The 15,174-nt window shown below is 35.9% G+C and overlaps 1 protein-coding gene across 3 annotated transcripts; it reads right to left on the reverse strand.

The window, feature by feature from the left end:
• Positions 1-4,184: 4,184 nt before the first annotated feature.
• Positions 4,185-12,793, reverse strand: gata5 (GATA binding protein 5). Of its 3 annotated transcripts, none has more exons than XM_007250780.4 (7): positions 12,564-12,790; positions 11,245-11,921; positions 9,027-9,196; positions 7,637-7,765; positions 6,873-6,957; positions 6,079-6,206; positions 4,185-5,068 (listed from the first exon to the last, which is right to left on the reverse strand). In XM_007250780.4, the coding sequence occupies exons 2-7, from the start codon at positions 11,762-11,764 to the stop codon at positions 4,949-4,951; spliced, it is 1,152 nt and encodes a 383-aa protein (XP_007250842.2). In that variant the 5' UTR covers positions 11,765-11,921; positions 12,564-12,790; the 3' UTR covers positions 4,185-4,948. The 3 variants fall into 3 exon arrangements, with proteins under 3 accessions (XP_007250842.2, XP_022533063.1, XP_049318860.1); XM_022677342.2 differs by lacking the exon at positions 12,564-12,790 and adding an exon at positions 12,111-12,468; XM_049462903.1 differs by lacking the exon at positions 4,185-5,068 and adding an exon at positions 5,895-5,971 and having other exon boundaries at positions 12,564-12,793.
• Positions 12,794-15,174: the final 2,381 nt, after the last annotated feature.

A 15,174-nucleotide genomic window follows, 5' to 3' on the forward strand; every position in this document is an offset into this window, starting at 1 on the left:
AAAAATGATGATTTTCTTTCATTTTACCTAATTGAAAACCTCTGGAATGTAATCAAGAGCAAGATGGATGATCACAAGCCATCAAACCAAGCTGAAATGCTGGAATTTTCACACCAGAAGTGGCATAAAATTATCCAAAAGCAGTGTGTAAGACTGGTGGAGGAGAACATGCTAAGATGCATGAAAGCAGTGATTAAAAAAACAAGATTATTCCACCAAATATTGATTTCTGAAACTTTATGAATATGAACTTGTTTTCTTTGCATTATTTGAGGTCTGAAAGCTCTGCATCTTTTTTCCTATTAGAGCCATTTCTCATTTTCTGTAAATAAATGCTCTAAATGAGTTAAATGAATATTTGTATTTAGAATTTGTCTGTAGTTTATAGAATAAAACAACAATGTTCATTTTAATCAAACATATACTTATAAACAGCAAAATCAGAAAAACTGATTAAGAAACTGAAGTGGTTTCTTAATTTTGTCCAGAGCTGTATTCAATAAGATGTTTATTCTGCATGTTTTCGTTACTTTACAGCATGCTGCATAATCTTTTTTTTAAATGTTGTAGTTCTTCACTGAAATAATCACATTACTGTCATAATTCAAAGTTTTATAGACCCCAAAAGGAAACACTGTAGGACTCTATTTGATTTTAAATAGTGTTGTGTTCTGTGTAGTACTTATTTATCAGGGTTTTGTTGGTTGTAATGATCTGTGCTAAATTTTGGCAACATTTTTGTCCCTAAGGGATTAAATAAAACAACTTAGGCACATAATAAAAGTGGCAGGGCTGCTATTTTAATACTTTGACAAGAATTAACTTTTCCTTTGCTAGCACCAGGGACTCTTAGTGAATAATTTTCACAAAAGTAACTATTCATTGCTGGTAGAAAAGAGAATATGGAGGATGCCAGCATTCAAGAAAAAAAAACATTTATTCTATTTATATAAAAACAGTTTGACAAACAATGGGTAATTCCAAGTAAATGTCTTCAATAATATGTTTATTCTGCATGTTTTTGTCACTTTACAGCATACTGTAATTTTTTCAAAATTTTATAGGCCCCAGAATAAAACCCTGTGGGACTCCATTTGATTCTAAATGGTGTTGTGTTCTGTTTAGTACTTATTTGTCGGGTTTTGGCAGTCGTAATGATGTGTGTTTTACAAAAGTAACTATCCATTACTGGTAGAAAAGAGAATATCGAGGCTGCCAGCTTTCAAGTAAAAAAAAAAACAACAACTTATAATCAGTTTCATCATTTAAGAACACAGTTTGACAATCAATGGAGAATTCCAAGTAAATGTCTACAATAATATGTTTATTCTGCATGTTTTTGTCACTTTACAGCATACTGTAATCTTTTTTTTAAGTTCTTCACTGTAATAATCACATTATTGTCATAATTCCAAGTTTTATAGACCCCAAAATGGAACCCTGTGGGATTCCATTTGATTCTAAATAGTGTTATGTTCTGTGTAGTAGGCTGCCAGCATTCAAGAAAAAAAAAAACACTTTTATTCTGTGGCATCAGATAAGAACACAGTTTGACAAACAATGGGGAAATCCAAGTAAATGTCTACAATAATATGTTTATTCAGCATGTTGTCTCACTTTACAGCATACTGTAATCTTTTTTTTAAATGTTGTAGTTCTTCACTGTAATAATCACATTACTGTCATAATTCAAAATTTTCACCACCCTGAAATAAAACTAACTCCCTAAACCCTGAATGAAACCCACCATTTCTTTCTAAATAGGTTTGTGTTCTGTGTAGTACTTATTTGTCAGGGTTTTGGCATTTGTAATGATGTGTGCAAATTTGGTGGCAACATTTTTTTTTCAAGACAATTTCCTTTAGGGATTAAATAAAACAAATTTTCCTAAAGTAGGCATATAATACAAGTGGCAGAGCTGCTATTTTAGTGCACGTTGTAAGAACTTCAGTCTTACACGTCTCACAAATAGCAGGAAATGGTTCAGTGTTGGCGCTACGCACTAAACAAAGCATGCCAACCTGAGGTAAAGGTGCGTTGGCTTGTAAAGCAGAAGCTGGCCTGGTCATGATCCAGTAAAGGAACCAGCACAGACCTCAGCTTTACACACTTCTCCCATGCTTCTCCCATGCTGTCCAGGCCCATGCTTCATCGCTGTGGCAACAGCAACCATGACAGCAGCTGATAAGAGAGGCTAATTTGGCCAATAGCAATAAAGGCGGGTGTGCAGAGCCTCTCTGTCGCCATGGGGCTGTAAAGCGGGTGGGCTGCATGCTGACGTGCCCCGCCGAGCTATAACGCGTGCCAGCCAGCTCCAAGACCTCAGCATCATAAAGAATCCGTGTATCATTCGTTCATTTGATATTCAATTGAGAATCAAAATCGGAAAATTGAAAAACCAATTCGTTTTTTCGTTTTTTCGTTTTTGAATATAATACCAAAAAACGAATAACGGCTTGTATTTTGTATTTTTATTTGGTTATCCAAACAAAAATTGGAAATTTAAAAAACGGACCAGGAGCCGAATTTGATTTTGATTTTGAACTTGACCCATTTGTGTGCCCCGGAAGTTACTGATTTGTTTATTCTTGGTGGGTTTCTGTTGCGCGGGAGTTCACTGCAGTGTTATCTACACAGTCTGTATTGCTGTAGGCTTTGGATGGAGTTGAGGATGGAGAGTTTTATCTTGTTCAGAGGAACTAAACGCGTTGCAGTGAAAGAAGACGATATGACAACAGAAAAAATCGGCAGGATCTTTCAGGTGTTTGTCTAACGTTCCGTAGCTAAATGTCATATTTAGTTAATGTTATTCTGTGAATTGCCGCCTACATACTTTTTTATATACGTTATGCTGCCTACAGCAATAAATCAAATTCGGCTCCTGGTCCGTTTTTTAAATTTCCAATTTTTGTTTGGATAACCAAATAAAAATACAAAATACAAGCCGTTATTCGTTTTTTGGTATTATATTCAAAAACGAAAAAACGAAAAAACGAATTGGTTTTTCAATTTTCCGATTTTGATTCTCAATTGAATATCAAATGAACGAATGATACACGGATTATAAAGCCAAGCTGGAACGCAACCTTTGATCACCAACACAAGGGAGGGAAAGAGGCTGACCTACAGGTGTTTAAACACACAGACTGAGGAGCTGTGGTTCAAACCTTTGAGTGGACTTAGAGAGTGACACAGAGCAAACTCTGGTCTAAGCCACTGAACACAAATGCCCACATTTTGTAAAATGATATGAAGATTTAACAGCAAGTTCAAAGGCGTGCATGATGTCTGCTCTCACAGCTGTGTTTGTAGCCAATGTAAATAAGTATAAAATATTTTCAAGTATAAAAAGCTATGGAAGTTACCCCAGGGTCCTTATTGAAAAAAACAATATAATTTTATTCATAATTATATTTAAAGTTTTAAATGAATTAGTTTAAAACTGCAAAAAGTTGATTATTTTGACATTACTTTGTACACGATAAAATAATAAAAAAAAGGCAAACATGTTCTTAACCTTAAAAGGATGTTAATGTAAAATAAGAGCAATTTTAAAGCATTTATATTGTTTTTTTTCCCCAGTGCTTCTACATATTTAAAACCATGGAGAAAACTATATAAACATACAGCTTTGAACAAAAATAAGAAACCATTTAAAAATGATGGGTTTCTTTAATTTTACCAAATTGAAAACCTCTGGAATATAATAAAGAGGAAGATGGATGATTGATTTTTTGCACCAGGAGTGCAGGCATAAAGTTACCCAAAAGCAGTGTGTAAAACTGGTGGAGGACAACATGGCAAGATGTATAAAAACTGTTATTTAAAAACAGGGTTATTCCACCAAATATTGATTTCATGAACTCCTAAATCTTTATGAATATTAACTTCTTCTTTTTTTATTTCTATATCTTTTTTTATTTTTATATATTTTTCTTTCATTTTAGCCATTTCTCATTGTCTGCTAATAAATGCTCTAAGTGACAACATTTTTATTTGGAATTTGGGAAAAATGTTGTCCATATTTTATAAAAGAAAACAATGTTTTCTTTTTACTCAAACATAAACCTATAAATAGCAAAATCAGAGAAAATAATTGTGGTCTCTATTTTTTTTTTCTAAAGCTGTATGTTTGTTATCTCCAATATCTCACAAATGCAGGACAAACCAACAGGGACACATGGTAGCTTTAATACAGCTTTATATTTCATAAAACAATGCTATAATTCCATTATATATCCACATAAAATACAGCAAACAAAATAAACTTAAGGTTAATATATTTGGACAAAACAGAACAGAACAGAAAATCATACAATAATTAAAATAATTGTGTCCCTTTTTTTTTTCGTTTTCTGAAATGTGAATCATTGCACTTCAGATCATAGTTGTGGCTTTAACAGCATTTGGAATCAGTAGAAGCAATGAGGAAACAATGAGTTTGTGTGATCAAAAGTGTCCGGAGTCATTATGACCATAAAAATACATTCTGCCATGGGAAAAAAAAGAGTTGTTGGATAGCTCCTTGTGTCTGGACTGTTCTTATCTCAACATATATAATGTATCTTAAAAGTTAATCATTTGTTAAGAACCCTATAAAGACGCAGGCTCAGGGAAAAGCGCGTCCTCCTGATGGTGGATTTAAATTAAACCCTACTTGCTGAGTCGTCACCCGTCGCTTATCTCAGCAAAACTGTGTGATCGTGAATGGGTGTGATGTCACAAACATGATATACAGTGAAGAAGAACAAAACAAAATAGCTCTGGCTATAGTCTATACAAACGTGTCGTCGATTTATACATTCCCGTCCACTGCCATCCACAGGAAATATTTTTGTTTTTGCTCAATATCATAGGTAGTTTTCGTTAAAAAAAGAAAAAAGAACAATAGTCTTTGTCTTAGATTGCACTGGGTTGGTTTTCAGGTCCAGGGGTGTCTCTGGATGCGTCATGCTTGGGACAGTGCACACCAGGAGTTCTGTTGGGCGATGGACGTAGGGGTGAAAGCGTAGTCCTCGTACTTGATGTCCACTTGTCCTGAACTTGTGCTGCTGATCTGTGTTGAAGCCTTTAGAGAGAAGAGGATAAATCAGGGCTTTGTATTAGTCCTACTGGGATTACAAAAGTTTTTATATTCATGATAGTGAATAAACATTTTAGTCACTTGTAAAGATTCTGATTAAATGTGCTTTTAATTGCAATGAAACACTACATATTAGATTAGATTAGAATTAATACAAATAACATTCATACAAACAGTGCTGGTTTTATTTCAGTCCTTCTAATTTGGAGTTTTGAATTTTTAATATAGATACATGTTTTTGCATTTTTAATAGATCTAGATAATCTGTCAATTGTTTCTTTACCATTTTATCACAATTTCAAGAAGAATGCCAATAGAAATAAATAATTTAGCATGAACACCCACTGAAAGAATTTAGAAAGATATGTAAATCTTTTTTTTTAAGATATGTGTGACAGAGAGAATGCTACTACTACTTTCTATGATATGATATAACCTATTGTTACTGTTATTTCTGTTTATTTGCATTGATTCGGAATTTGCACAATTGTATATAAATGAATAAATAATGGTTTAATAACTTGGTTAACTAGGTGTTTATATCTATGCATAATGTAAATAGGAATATACAGATCTGGAAAAACTTAAAAATAATGTATTTCTTTGATTTTACCAAATTGAAAACCTCTGGAATATAATCAAGAGGAAGATGGATGATTACAAGCCATCGGACCAAGCTGAACTGCTTGAATTTTTGCACCATTTTGGCATAAAGTTATCCAAAAGCAGTATGTAAGATAGATGGAGGAGAACATGCCATGGTGCATTAAAATGTGAATAAAAAACAGGGTTATTCAGCAAATATTGATTTCTGGACTCTTAAAACTTACATTTATTTTTCTTGCATTATTTGTGGTCTTTTTTGCTATTTCAGCCATTTCTCATTTTCTGCAAATAAATGCAATATTTATTTGCAATTTTATTTATTTATAACTCGTAATAGGCTCAATACTAATGGCAATTATTGATAAGTACTAATGAGATTAAAATGGTACCTGTGTGACTGAAACTACAGTTTGGCCAGCATATGGAGAAGCGGCGATGTTGGGTTCACTCTTTATCGTTGAAGCGTTCTCTGAAATGGGCTGGGACTGAGGAGAGGTAGTGCCTGATACCGACGACCCTACAAGAACCAAAGAATGCAAAAACAGTGTGAACAGAGTAAAGTGACCAAGCAGCATCACATACTTAGCTTCCACTCACAAGACACCAAATGTTCACAAATTACCCATCTACCTTTATCTCAGTCTCTATAAATACAGTGCAAAATTTAATACAAAAAATAATTCATAATAATTATTGTTATAGGACTCTCTGTTTCTCTATCTGGTTTCTTTTTTTCACTCTCTCTTCTGCCTCTTTTTTCACTCTCTCTTCTGCCTCTTCCTTTTCATTTTACACAGCCCGTATTTCTCTCCACACATTCTTGCGCTCATCCTCTCCCTTCCTTTCATCCCAATCATTCATCTTTACTTTCTTCATACTTTTACTTTCCCCATTCCCAATGCTTTCGTTAAAACTGTGCTTCTAAAAAATACTGATATTGTGATAACATGTCTGTCTCACATCCACACACCATACCCAAACGCCCAGTGCATTAACATAATTAATTACTGTCTATAAAACTGACAAGAGTAAATGGCAACATGCATGAATCACAATGTGGCTATATCAAGCCTAATTCAGTTGAAAGCCACATATTTTAATTTTTTTTTGTACAATTTACCATGCATAGAATTAATTTTGTATTATTATATATATGCTGCAATAAATTAACAGAATTTCTTACCTGAGGTTGGTTTTGTTTTGGGCATCTTAGGTTTGCGTTTCCTTGTCTGAATGCTTTCCTTCTTCATAGCTAGCGGTCGGGGTACCTAACGGACAACAAGAAGATGCGTAAGTCAAGCGATTGCTTGGTAGTTAAAAGCTAGGAAATATATTAGACGCTACACAAAAAAATAATCTGCATCATTTTTACAAATAGGACATTTTTATTAGATTTTATTCTACTTTGCTTTATCTTGCTGAACATAATTTTTAATAAACCAAAAAAAAAATGAATTAATAGTTAACACAATAGAGCATTGAGACAATATACACACAAGTAATTTTAAGGTAGAACTGATTTTATTTTTGCACTAACCATAATAATAAGATCAAGAAGATTTTTTGCCTTTACATTTAACTTATGGCATTGATGGCACGACTTTTAAACATGGTGCAGGGAGGGTTTACATTTGAATAATCTTACACAAGTATGCAAATGTAGCCTAAGGCCTCTCAAGTATAATGGCTATTGTTGTTATTTTACCACAAGGAAGGTGGTATTATTTTCCTTTACACAACACTAACTTTGAGGTGGATTCAAAATGTGATTCTTCCCAGAAGTTTCTTACAAAAGCACAGAGCTTATGTTGGGATGGGATTTCTACAAAAATGCTGAGAAGATTAGACTGCAAAGTGCTGTTTTGCAAATCTCACTGATAGCATACATCAGTGACAAATGATGCGGATTTCCATCATGTTGCATAAAAACATAACCATAGCACTGACCCCATGGAGCTTCATGTAGAGGCCACAGGCATTGCACACAGGTTCTCCCTCTGCGTTTCTCCTCCACAGCGTGGTAGTGCTGGTGTGACAGTTAGTGCAACACAGGCCAGCTCGCCGAGATGTGTTTTGCTGCAGGTACAAGCGAAGACAAAGGTAAAGGACTTTAAAACAGACTGCAAACGGTATTAATTATTCTTTATCTGGACAGAAAAAGGGATAGATGGTCAGATACAAAGGAGAAATCCAACATGCTGAGAACAAAAGCACAGTCTGGTAGCAGGCTATGATCTAATAGATCCTTACTTGGAAAAGAGCCCAGAAAATCTAACATGCAGAAGAATTCCCTTTGCAAAAAAAAAATCACAAAGGCTTCCTATTGCCAGCATATTAAAATGATAACAGCCTTCACTTCGCCAAATTACACCTTGGATTTAATATAGATATCTTGGAAATTTCAAATGAGTAAAACAAGTAACTGCACACCTACGCTCTACCTACAATTTTTTTGTAAAAATGAGGTGTAAAGAACATTTTAAGAATCATTTAAGTTCTACTTGATGTAATGATGTTTTTTTTTGTTTGTTTGTTTTTTACCAGTTTAAAGGTTCTTCACACTACAAACATGTTTTTTCAATGACTATTTTATGGCATTGCTTATTATTTACGAATCTGCAGTAAACTGTGGACAAGGTGTTGGTCGTTTTCAATAGATAAATCCCTTCACGTTTTGAAAATGTGGAAAACAAATAGCTAAGCTAACCCTTAATTCACTTAATCCACATTTTTTATTTTGTTAATTTGTCCTCAAACTACATACACATGTTCTTCTTCATTTACTCAACTATATTAAGCTATTTATGGTTATTAATTTGCACTGCGTGGAAGTTACTGCAGAGAACGGTATCTAATAATTACACTAAAAAATTAAAAAGTATATAAATGTCACCCTATTTTTTCATTAATAAAGGAATTATTATCAAAAACAAGTAGTGTGTATTTATTGTCATTTTGTGCTCACAGGCAGTGAAATTCCCAAGCTCAGACACACAGTAGCTGCTACACCAGAGTTTGGAGTCCCTTCTAAAAATGGACGGACTCAAGGACAAGGTCACAAAACGGCAAATAAAAACAGGAGTGGAGAGGGTGTGCTAATTCACAGCAGCTGCACAGAGAAAGAGAAAAAGACTTGGGAAGCAGAACAGCAGTGAAGGCCTCGCTGACTCAGTGACCTTGGATTGTCTCAGTGATTGCTGCTCTCTTTCTAAACGTTTTACTCTTCACATGCTATAGGCTGGTTCTATAGCTGCGTCCATCGTCCTTGATGATGTTTTGTAATATCTGAAGGCTGTGAATGTAAAACAGATACAGTGGGAAGGAAGGAGACTCTTACTAGGCGTTTCTGTGGTTTGATAAGTGGTCGGTTGATGCCGTTCATCTTGTGGTAGAGCCCGCAAGCGTTGCACAGGTAGTGACCGGTACCATCCCGCCTCCATAGCGGCGTGGAGATTGAGCCACAGTTCACACACTCCCGGCCCTCACACGCCACCTCCTCCAGCATGTCTGCAAAAAAAGTTTTTTTTTTAATTTAAAAATGTCTCTTTTTTATTATTTAAACCAGTTATATTTAATAATCATTTTTAGTTTACGATGGTGTCCGGATTAATAAAAAGTAAAACATAAAGAGTAAAATCTGTGTTTAAAATCAACACGCGGCATACTTTGTAAACGGGGTCTTTATCATTCAAATTTCTGAGTCTGATTGTTTTATTTTACTGTATACACAATTTCTATACAATTTACAAGAATTACCAACATAAAAGAAGCGCGCCCGAAATTACTTGAGACTCAAAAACTTGGCAAATTAAAATTAGATAGTCATTGATAGTTGTAATAAAGAAGAAAATGGACAAAATAAAATTGTTGAGGTGAATTGAATGAGTGTGTCTGTGTGTGTTTAGAGGTGGAATACAGACTAGCACTAAATGGCTTGTCGACCGGGTGAAGGGTGTGACGAGTGCGTGACAGGTCGCACGGGCCTCAGACGGACAGTGGTCTTCTTATCAGTGTTTTAGATCCAGTGCCCCCATATCAATCAAGAGTCTGGCACACGACTCCTTCATATAATTAACGACTGTTATTTTACATTTCAAATAATGAATTGACGAAATTGAGCACATTGTTGTCATTAGCAGTCATTATTATTAGTCTAATAATAATAACAATATTATTATTAATAATAATACTACTACTACTACTACTACTACTAATAATAATAATAATAATAATAATAATTCGATTCAAACTAATAATAATTGTAATTCTACTGTCTAATAAAAGTGTTTAAAAAAGAATAATGTGTAGGCATGTAAAAGTGTGCTAGTTTCACGCGTATTTTATAGAGCCAATTTATAGGCCTAGGCCTATTTCTAAGAAAACATTAATACAACACTTCAAATCCAATACACTTCGGGCCGTGTATTCAATTAAATAACAACGCATTTTTCGGAAAGAAGTGTAAATGAAGTGCTTCGACTGTTGCTCCTTTATGTGTATCAGCCAATGATTAGTTAATGGCTTGTTTAGGTAAGTCTGATCAGGGCGACAATAGAACTGAGCCCTTTCATCAGTCCAACCACAAAAGACTCTTTGCGGTAAATCGGTGAGTGAAGTGGATTAGCAGAAGCGTATATTACAGTATGTGTATTAGAAAATATTTTTTTTTGCTTTGATTTCTTTCTAAAGGGGAGGTTGAAAGAAAGGTTAATCTGTAATCCCGAAGATAAGTAAAATGCCATTAAACTGCTTTAAATATGTCTATAAATCTTGAGCTCGCGGAATCAAACGAGACTCCTCCCTTCATTCCAACCATTTTTGCCGGTTGGCTTGAAAGAAGGATTTGAGCATCATGTTACAGAACACACCGAGCTCTAGATGGCCATTTTAACAACAGAGTTCCTAAATTCAGTCAAGTGATATAGCATTAAATTATCTTGAATTCGGTTCCAAAAATGCAGGATTCCTGCTTGTTTAGGTGCCAGAATTTCCACGTTATAAATTTATAAAACCAGTACAACAGTGGTATTAGCTATTAGCAATAATAACTATCGTTCATATAGTTTAATTATGGTATCTTTTTGGTTTCGGGCTGCATTCATATACACGGTAAATTTGAGATTCTTTAACTTCAAAATAAACATTATTTTGATTCTTATAAAACTGCACCTACTGTTTTTTACTGTACTGTTAAAAAGTTTATTTTAACACAAGCTTAAGTAATTTGGTAGCTTAAATGTATTCATTTTCCAAATAAAATAAGTAAGATTCAACGCAAACTGAAATTATGCGAAAAAGAACAGTACAAAATATATGTGCATTTGCTTCCAATTTCTTATGCATGACTGCGGTTCACTCTTATAAAAAGATGCTACAAAGAGTTTTTAAACTATACAATATAACAACCTATTCTGTGTACATATTTGGAAAAGAGATGGATAAGTATGAAAAAAACATAAAAATAATTCTTTATGAAAAGAAAGGTTGTTATTCTTCTCCATCACATTTTTTTTTTATGCAGGAGAAGGCCTGAACTTGGTCACATAGATACCCACCCAGGCTGGACCTCCTTCCGGCTAAAGCTCCTTGCCGTCCTTGGAAGCCGATCATGCTGCCGTCGAAGTGGCCAGGCGACCACGAGGTCACGTCTGGGCTCATGTAGGCGGCGTACGGGCTCGAGTAGGAGCTGGACCGCACCAGGGCACCGCCTCCTCCTGCCGTTCCTCCTCCTGGACCATACTGGTCGGCGCTGCTGGCCGGCGGGCTGGACGCGTAGGAGAAAGCCGGAGGAGCGTGAGGGTGAGAGTGAGGATGAGCAGGGTGAGGACTGCCCGGGCTAAACGCCGAGCCGTCCGCGGCCGTCTGAGGCCAAGCATGGTGGTGGTGGGCGCTCAGGGCGTGTGTCTGATGCGCGTGCGCAGGCTCGCACGGCTGCAGGTAGGATAGCGGTTGCAGCACGGCTGGTACGCGGCCGCTCGCCATGTACACGGGCGAGCTGGCGGATGGGTGGATGTAGCCCGCGGAGTCATGCGCGTACGGGGACGGGTTAGAAGATATGGCCAGACTGGAGTACATCTCGAATAAAAAAAAAGTTAAACTCACTAAAGAAAGTATTTTTTAAAAAAGTAATAAAAAATCTAGCTGTTTTAAATATTCAGTGCGAATAGCGGTTAATGTCCCAAAATCTCCACATTTGTAGATTCCCAAGCAGCAATCTGACAAGATTCCACTCCTGGAAATAAAGAAAAAAAAGAATAATGAAACAATTTCCCAATTTTCTCCATATTTGTAGTATCCCGTATACCATAATCCATCTTAATTATCCTGTAAAAAAACAAGCCGATCAACAGTTTTCTCAATCCTGACAGAGGATAATAACCAAAAAATCAGAGCCACATGGCTGAAGTTTCTGCTGTTTCACCTTTTCCATTTTTCCATTGCTACTCCAAATCTTTTTTCTTCTGTATATTTCCAAATATGGACCAAACTGAAAGAAAGCACTTACGCATAAACAATAACGCATGCACCAAATGTGTACTAAATTAGCATCCACTACAAATATCTGATGTCGATACAGGTTTATAATCACTTAGATGCTGTAATCTGGCCTAGTGATTGATATTTAATGAGTGAAAGCGACATTAATGGTTGCTCGTATCTTTCTGCGCAGATATAAGGAATTATCAGCAACTCCAGCTGTGTCCCCTAAAAAAACGCATTAAACCACTTGTGCCGTGTCAAGAAACATAACAGATAACCCAAAGTCTAATCTCTGATACATATATTTTATCATTGGAAACGCAGATCACATAAAACGTTGATAGCGCGGCGCTAAATACAATTTCATCCAAGAGCTCTCGTTGTATTATCTCACCAGATAAGGACGGTGGGTGATAAAGTTGGGATCCCTCTTTTTCCTAGGGAGCGGGTGGAGAGAAGCAGCACATCTGATGAAGCCTCCGTTTCTTTCTTCTGCAACCTCGACAAGGACACTTTAAAAAAGAAGAATCTGGCAAAAAAAACTGCGTTCAAAGGGTAAAAATACGTTTCCCGTGCGTGTCGATAGTCGTAGAGGCTGATAATACCTCATATAACTGGTGAGTGGATTCGCCCTCTACTTTTACTCCGAGTTATTTGTACGAAAAAGACCACGTGACGCGACCTGGGGCAGTTGAGGAGCGAAGGCGGAGGTCCCTTGTTTATTTCTCACCCGTTTTCAGGGAAACCCCACCCTCTAAGCGACGGGATTGGATAATACTTCATTCTTACCTTCTTTATCGGACCGCCTCCGAAGCAGACCCGCTGGCCAATCCCAGCTAAGCTGCCGGAAAACAGGTGGGGAGAAAAACAAATGACGCTATGCTGGAGGGAGGATGGAGCAGCGGGGCAGTATAGGGTATGCGTGTGTGTGTGCTGGGTGTTCTGAATCTACCTGTGAGAATGACCTTTTATGTAAAAGCGATCTAGATATATATAAAAAAAATATGTATTAATAATTATAGCGTACTTGTTAAAAATATGTTTTAAATAACATTTAAATAGTATCCTACCTTTTACATTTTAACAACGAAATTTGTTACACATAAAATAATGTTCTGTGCCTGCTCGCTATTTTATCCTACCTTAAGTGGTTGAATTAGCCAGTCTTGTAAAATAAAAAAATAAATATCGCAGTAAAATCCTCTCAGCGTCCCGCAGGATTGTTTTTATGGCCAGTTAAATCTGGATGAGTTCTCTATAAAAGCAGCAGACAGATAAGAGATACGAGCCACAGCTGAGCATGAAGATACAACAATAATCAGCACGCTCATTATACTCATTTGGAAATATTGTTATCTTAGCGGTGCTGTTTGAGTTCTCACCCCCCACCCCCAACTTGTCACATACGAAAATGTAAGATAGCCTAATTTATTATTTATGGCCACATAAATATACAAATATTTTTTGCAAATAAATAAGTACGTACATAAATAAGTAAATAAATTAACAATTAAATTGTTAGGTAGCGCCTGTTGCTTTAATCGCAATTAGCCTAAATTAATATAGTTGATCACGAAGGTCCAAAAAGAACAATTTAGGATAGTTTCCTTTAAATATTTTGCCATTGCATTTAATTAAGGGAAAATATACTTTCGTTTTGTTTCCTGCTCTTCTAATAGACTGATAGACTGTTGGTCTATCGCGGGCGGGTCTTAACGAGATTATGAAATAATACGGCAAGGTGTGAAACTGCCGCACGCGCCTCTCAGATGGAGACTGACCACACGGTGTCTCGACGCCGCTGCCGTGTTTGATCAGCGGGGAGGTTGAACCCATCTGCGAGTTAAAGCTACAGTTAATGTTCTACACCTTTTCTTTTCATCAAGGACTTGTTTCACCGAGGATTCGAGTACACACGCACAAACGCACACATTCCAAACAGAGCAGGCTTATTGATGACTTTGTCACCTGGATAGTCATCGCATACCTCCAAGTTACAGGTTGCAATATATTATATATGGGTTGATAGCGTATAACCCTGGAACTTAACTAATGTATTTTTTTAAATTAACAAAATCGTTTCATTTAGCAGAAAAAAATAATAACATCTCTTAAGAACACATCGGAAAAGTAAAGAAATTATATAATTATATAAAATATATATATTTGAATGTAACAAAACTCGCTTGAATTGTTGACCTGGAGAACACGTCTAGTTTGTATTCACTAAAACATGATTTATAATACAAGTAAATGTCAGTGTTTATTTATTTGCGATTTTACCCAAATACCGGACAATTAGAAAAATATTCGTATTCAAAAACAGAATGTAATTAAAATATAGAATTAGAAATTAGATTTTTTTAAGTCAAATTTCCTCTGACCTATAAATATAATTTTAAAATAGTTTCACCCTTTTCCACGTGTAACCCTTATTCTGTTAAGTTCAGTAAAAAAAAAAACCATTGTAGCTTTTTTTTTGCTATAATGACTGCACAAATCATTTCAAACTTTAGCAACAAATAGATCAGTGTAGCTATCATTAAACAATTACTCTATCTTCTCAGTACACAAAACTGTATTTGAGAATCATAACTCTCTGGCTATTAAGATAAAGCCGAGTCGTATTGGATTGGCGATAAGACGCAAAGTAAGAAGTGAGGAAAACAGCGTGGGCCATAACTGTGGACGCACACCTTTAGCTGACAAGAAGACTGACAGGTGAAAGGATCTTCACTTATTAGGTTACGACTGTCGTTGAATCTAATCAGTGTGAAAACGAAGCTACTCAAAAAAAGAGTCTGCACCGGCAACGCGTGCATGCATGTGTCCTTCTGTTCAATAGTCTCCAATCTCCGATTGCATGTTCTTACCTCATCCTTAACCTTTTAAAATGTCAAACAACTGTTTTATAACTGATAAAATTGCCCATATCAGTCATTGTAGTCTCGTGTACTCACTGAAGTCTGTCCCTTTTTTTAAAAAAAATATATATAATTGGAGGA

Source organism: Astyanax mexicanus, chromosome 13, assembly GCF_023375975.1.
Source record: "Astyanax mexicanus isolate ESR-SI-001 chromosome 13, AstMex3_surface, whole genome shotgun sequence".
In the NCBI taxonomy this organism is placed as follows: Eukaryota; Metazoa; Chordata; class Actinopteri; order Characiformes; family Acestrorhamphidae; genus Astyanax; species Astyanax mexicanus.

Coding starts and splice junctions, on each gene's coding strand:
- gata5 (XM_007250780.4), bottom strand. CDS start 11,764: ATGTACTCCAGTCTGGCCATATCTTCTAACCCGTCCCCGTACGCGCAT. Junction 6,958..7,636: donor TCTACATGAAGCTCCATGGG/GTCAGTGCTATG, acceptor GTTGTCCGTTAG/GTACCCCGACCGCTAGCTAT. Junction 6,207..6,872: donor CAAAACAAAACCAACCTCAG/GTAAGAAATTCT, acceptor TGGTTCTTGTAG/GGTCGTCGGTATCAGGCACT.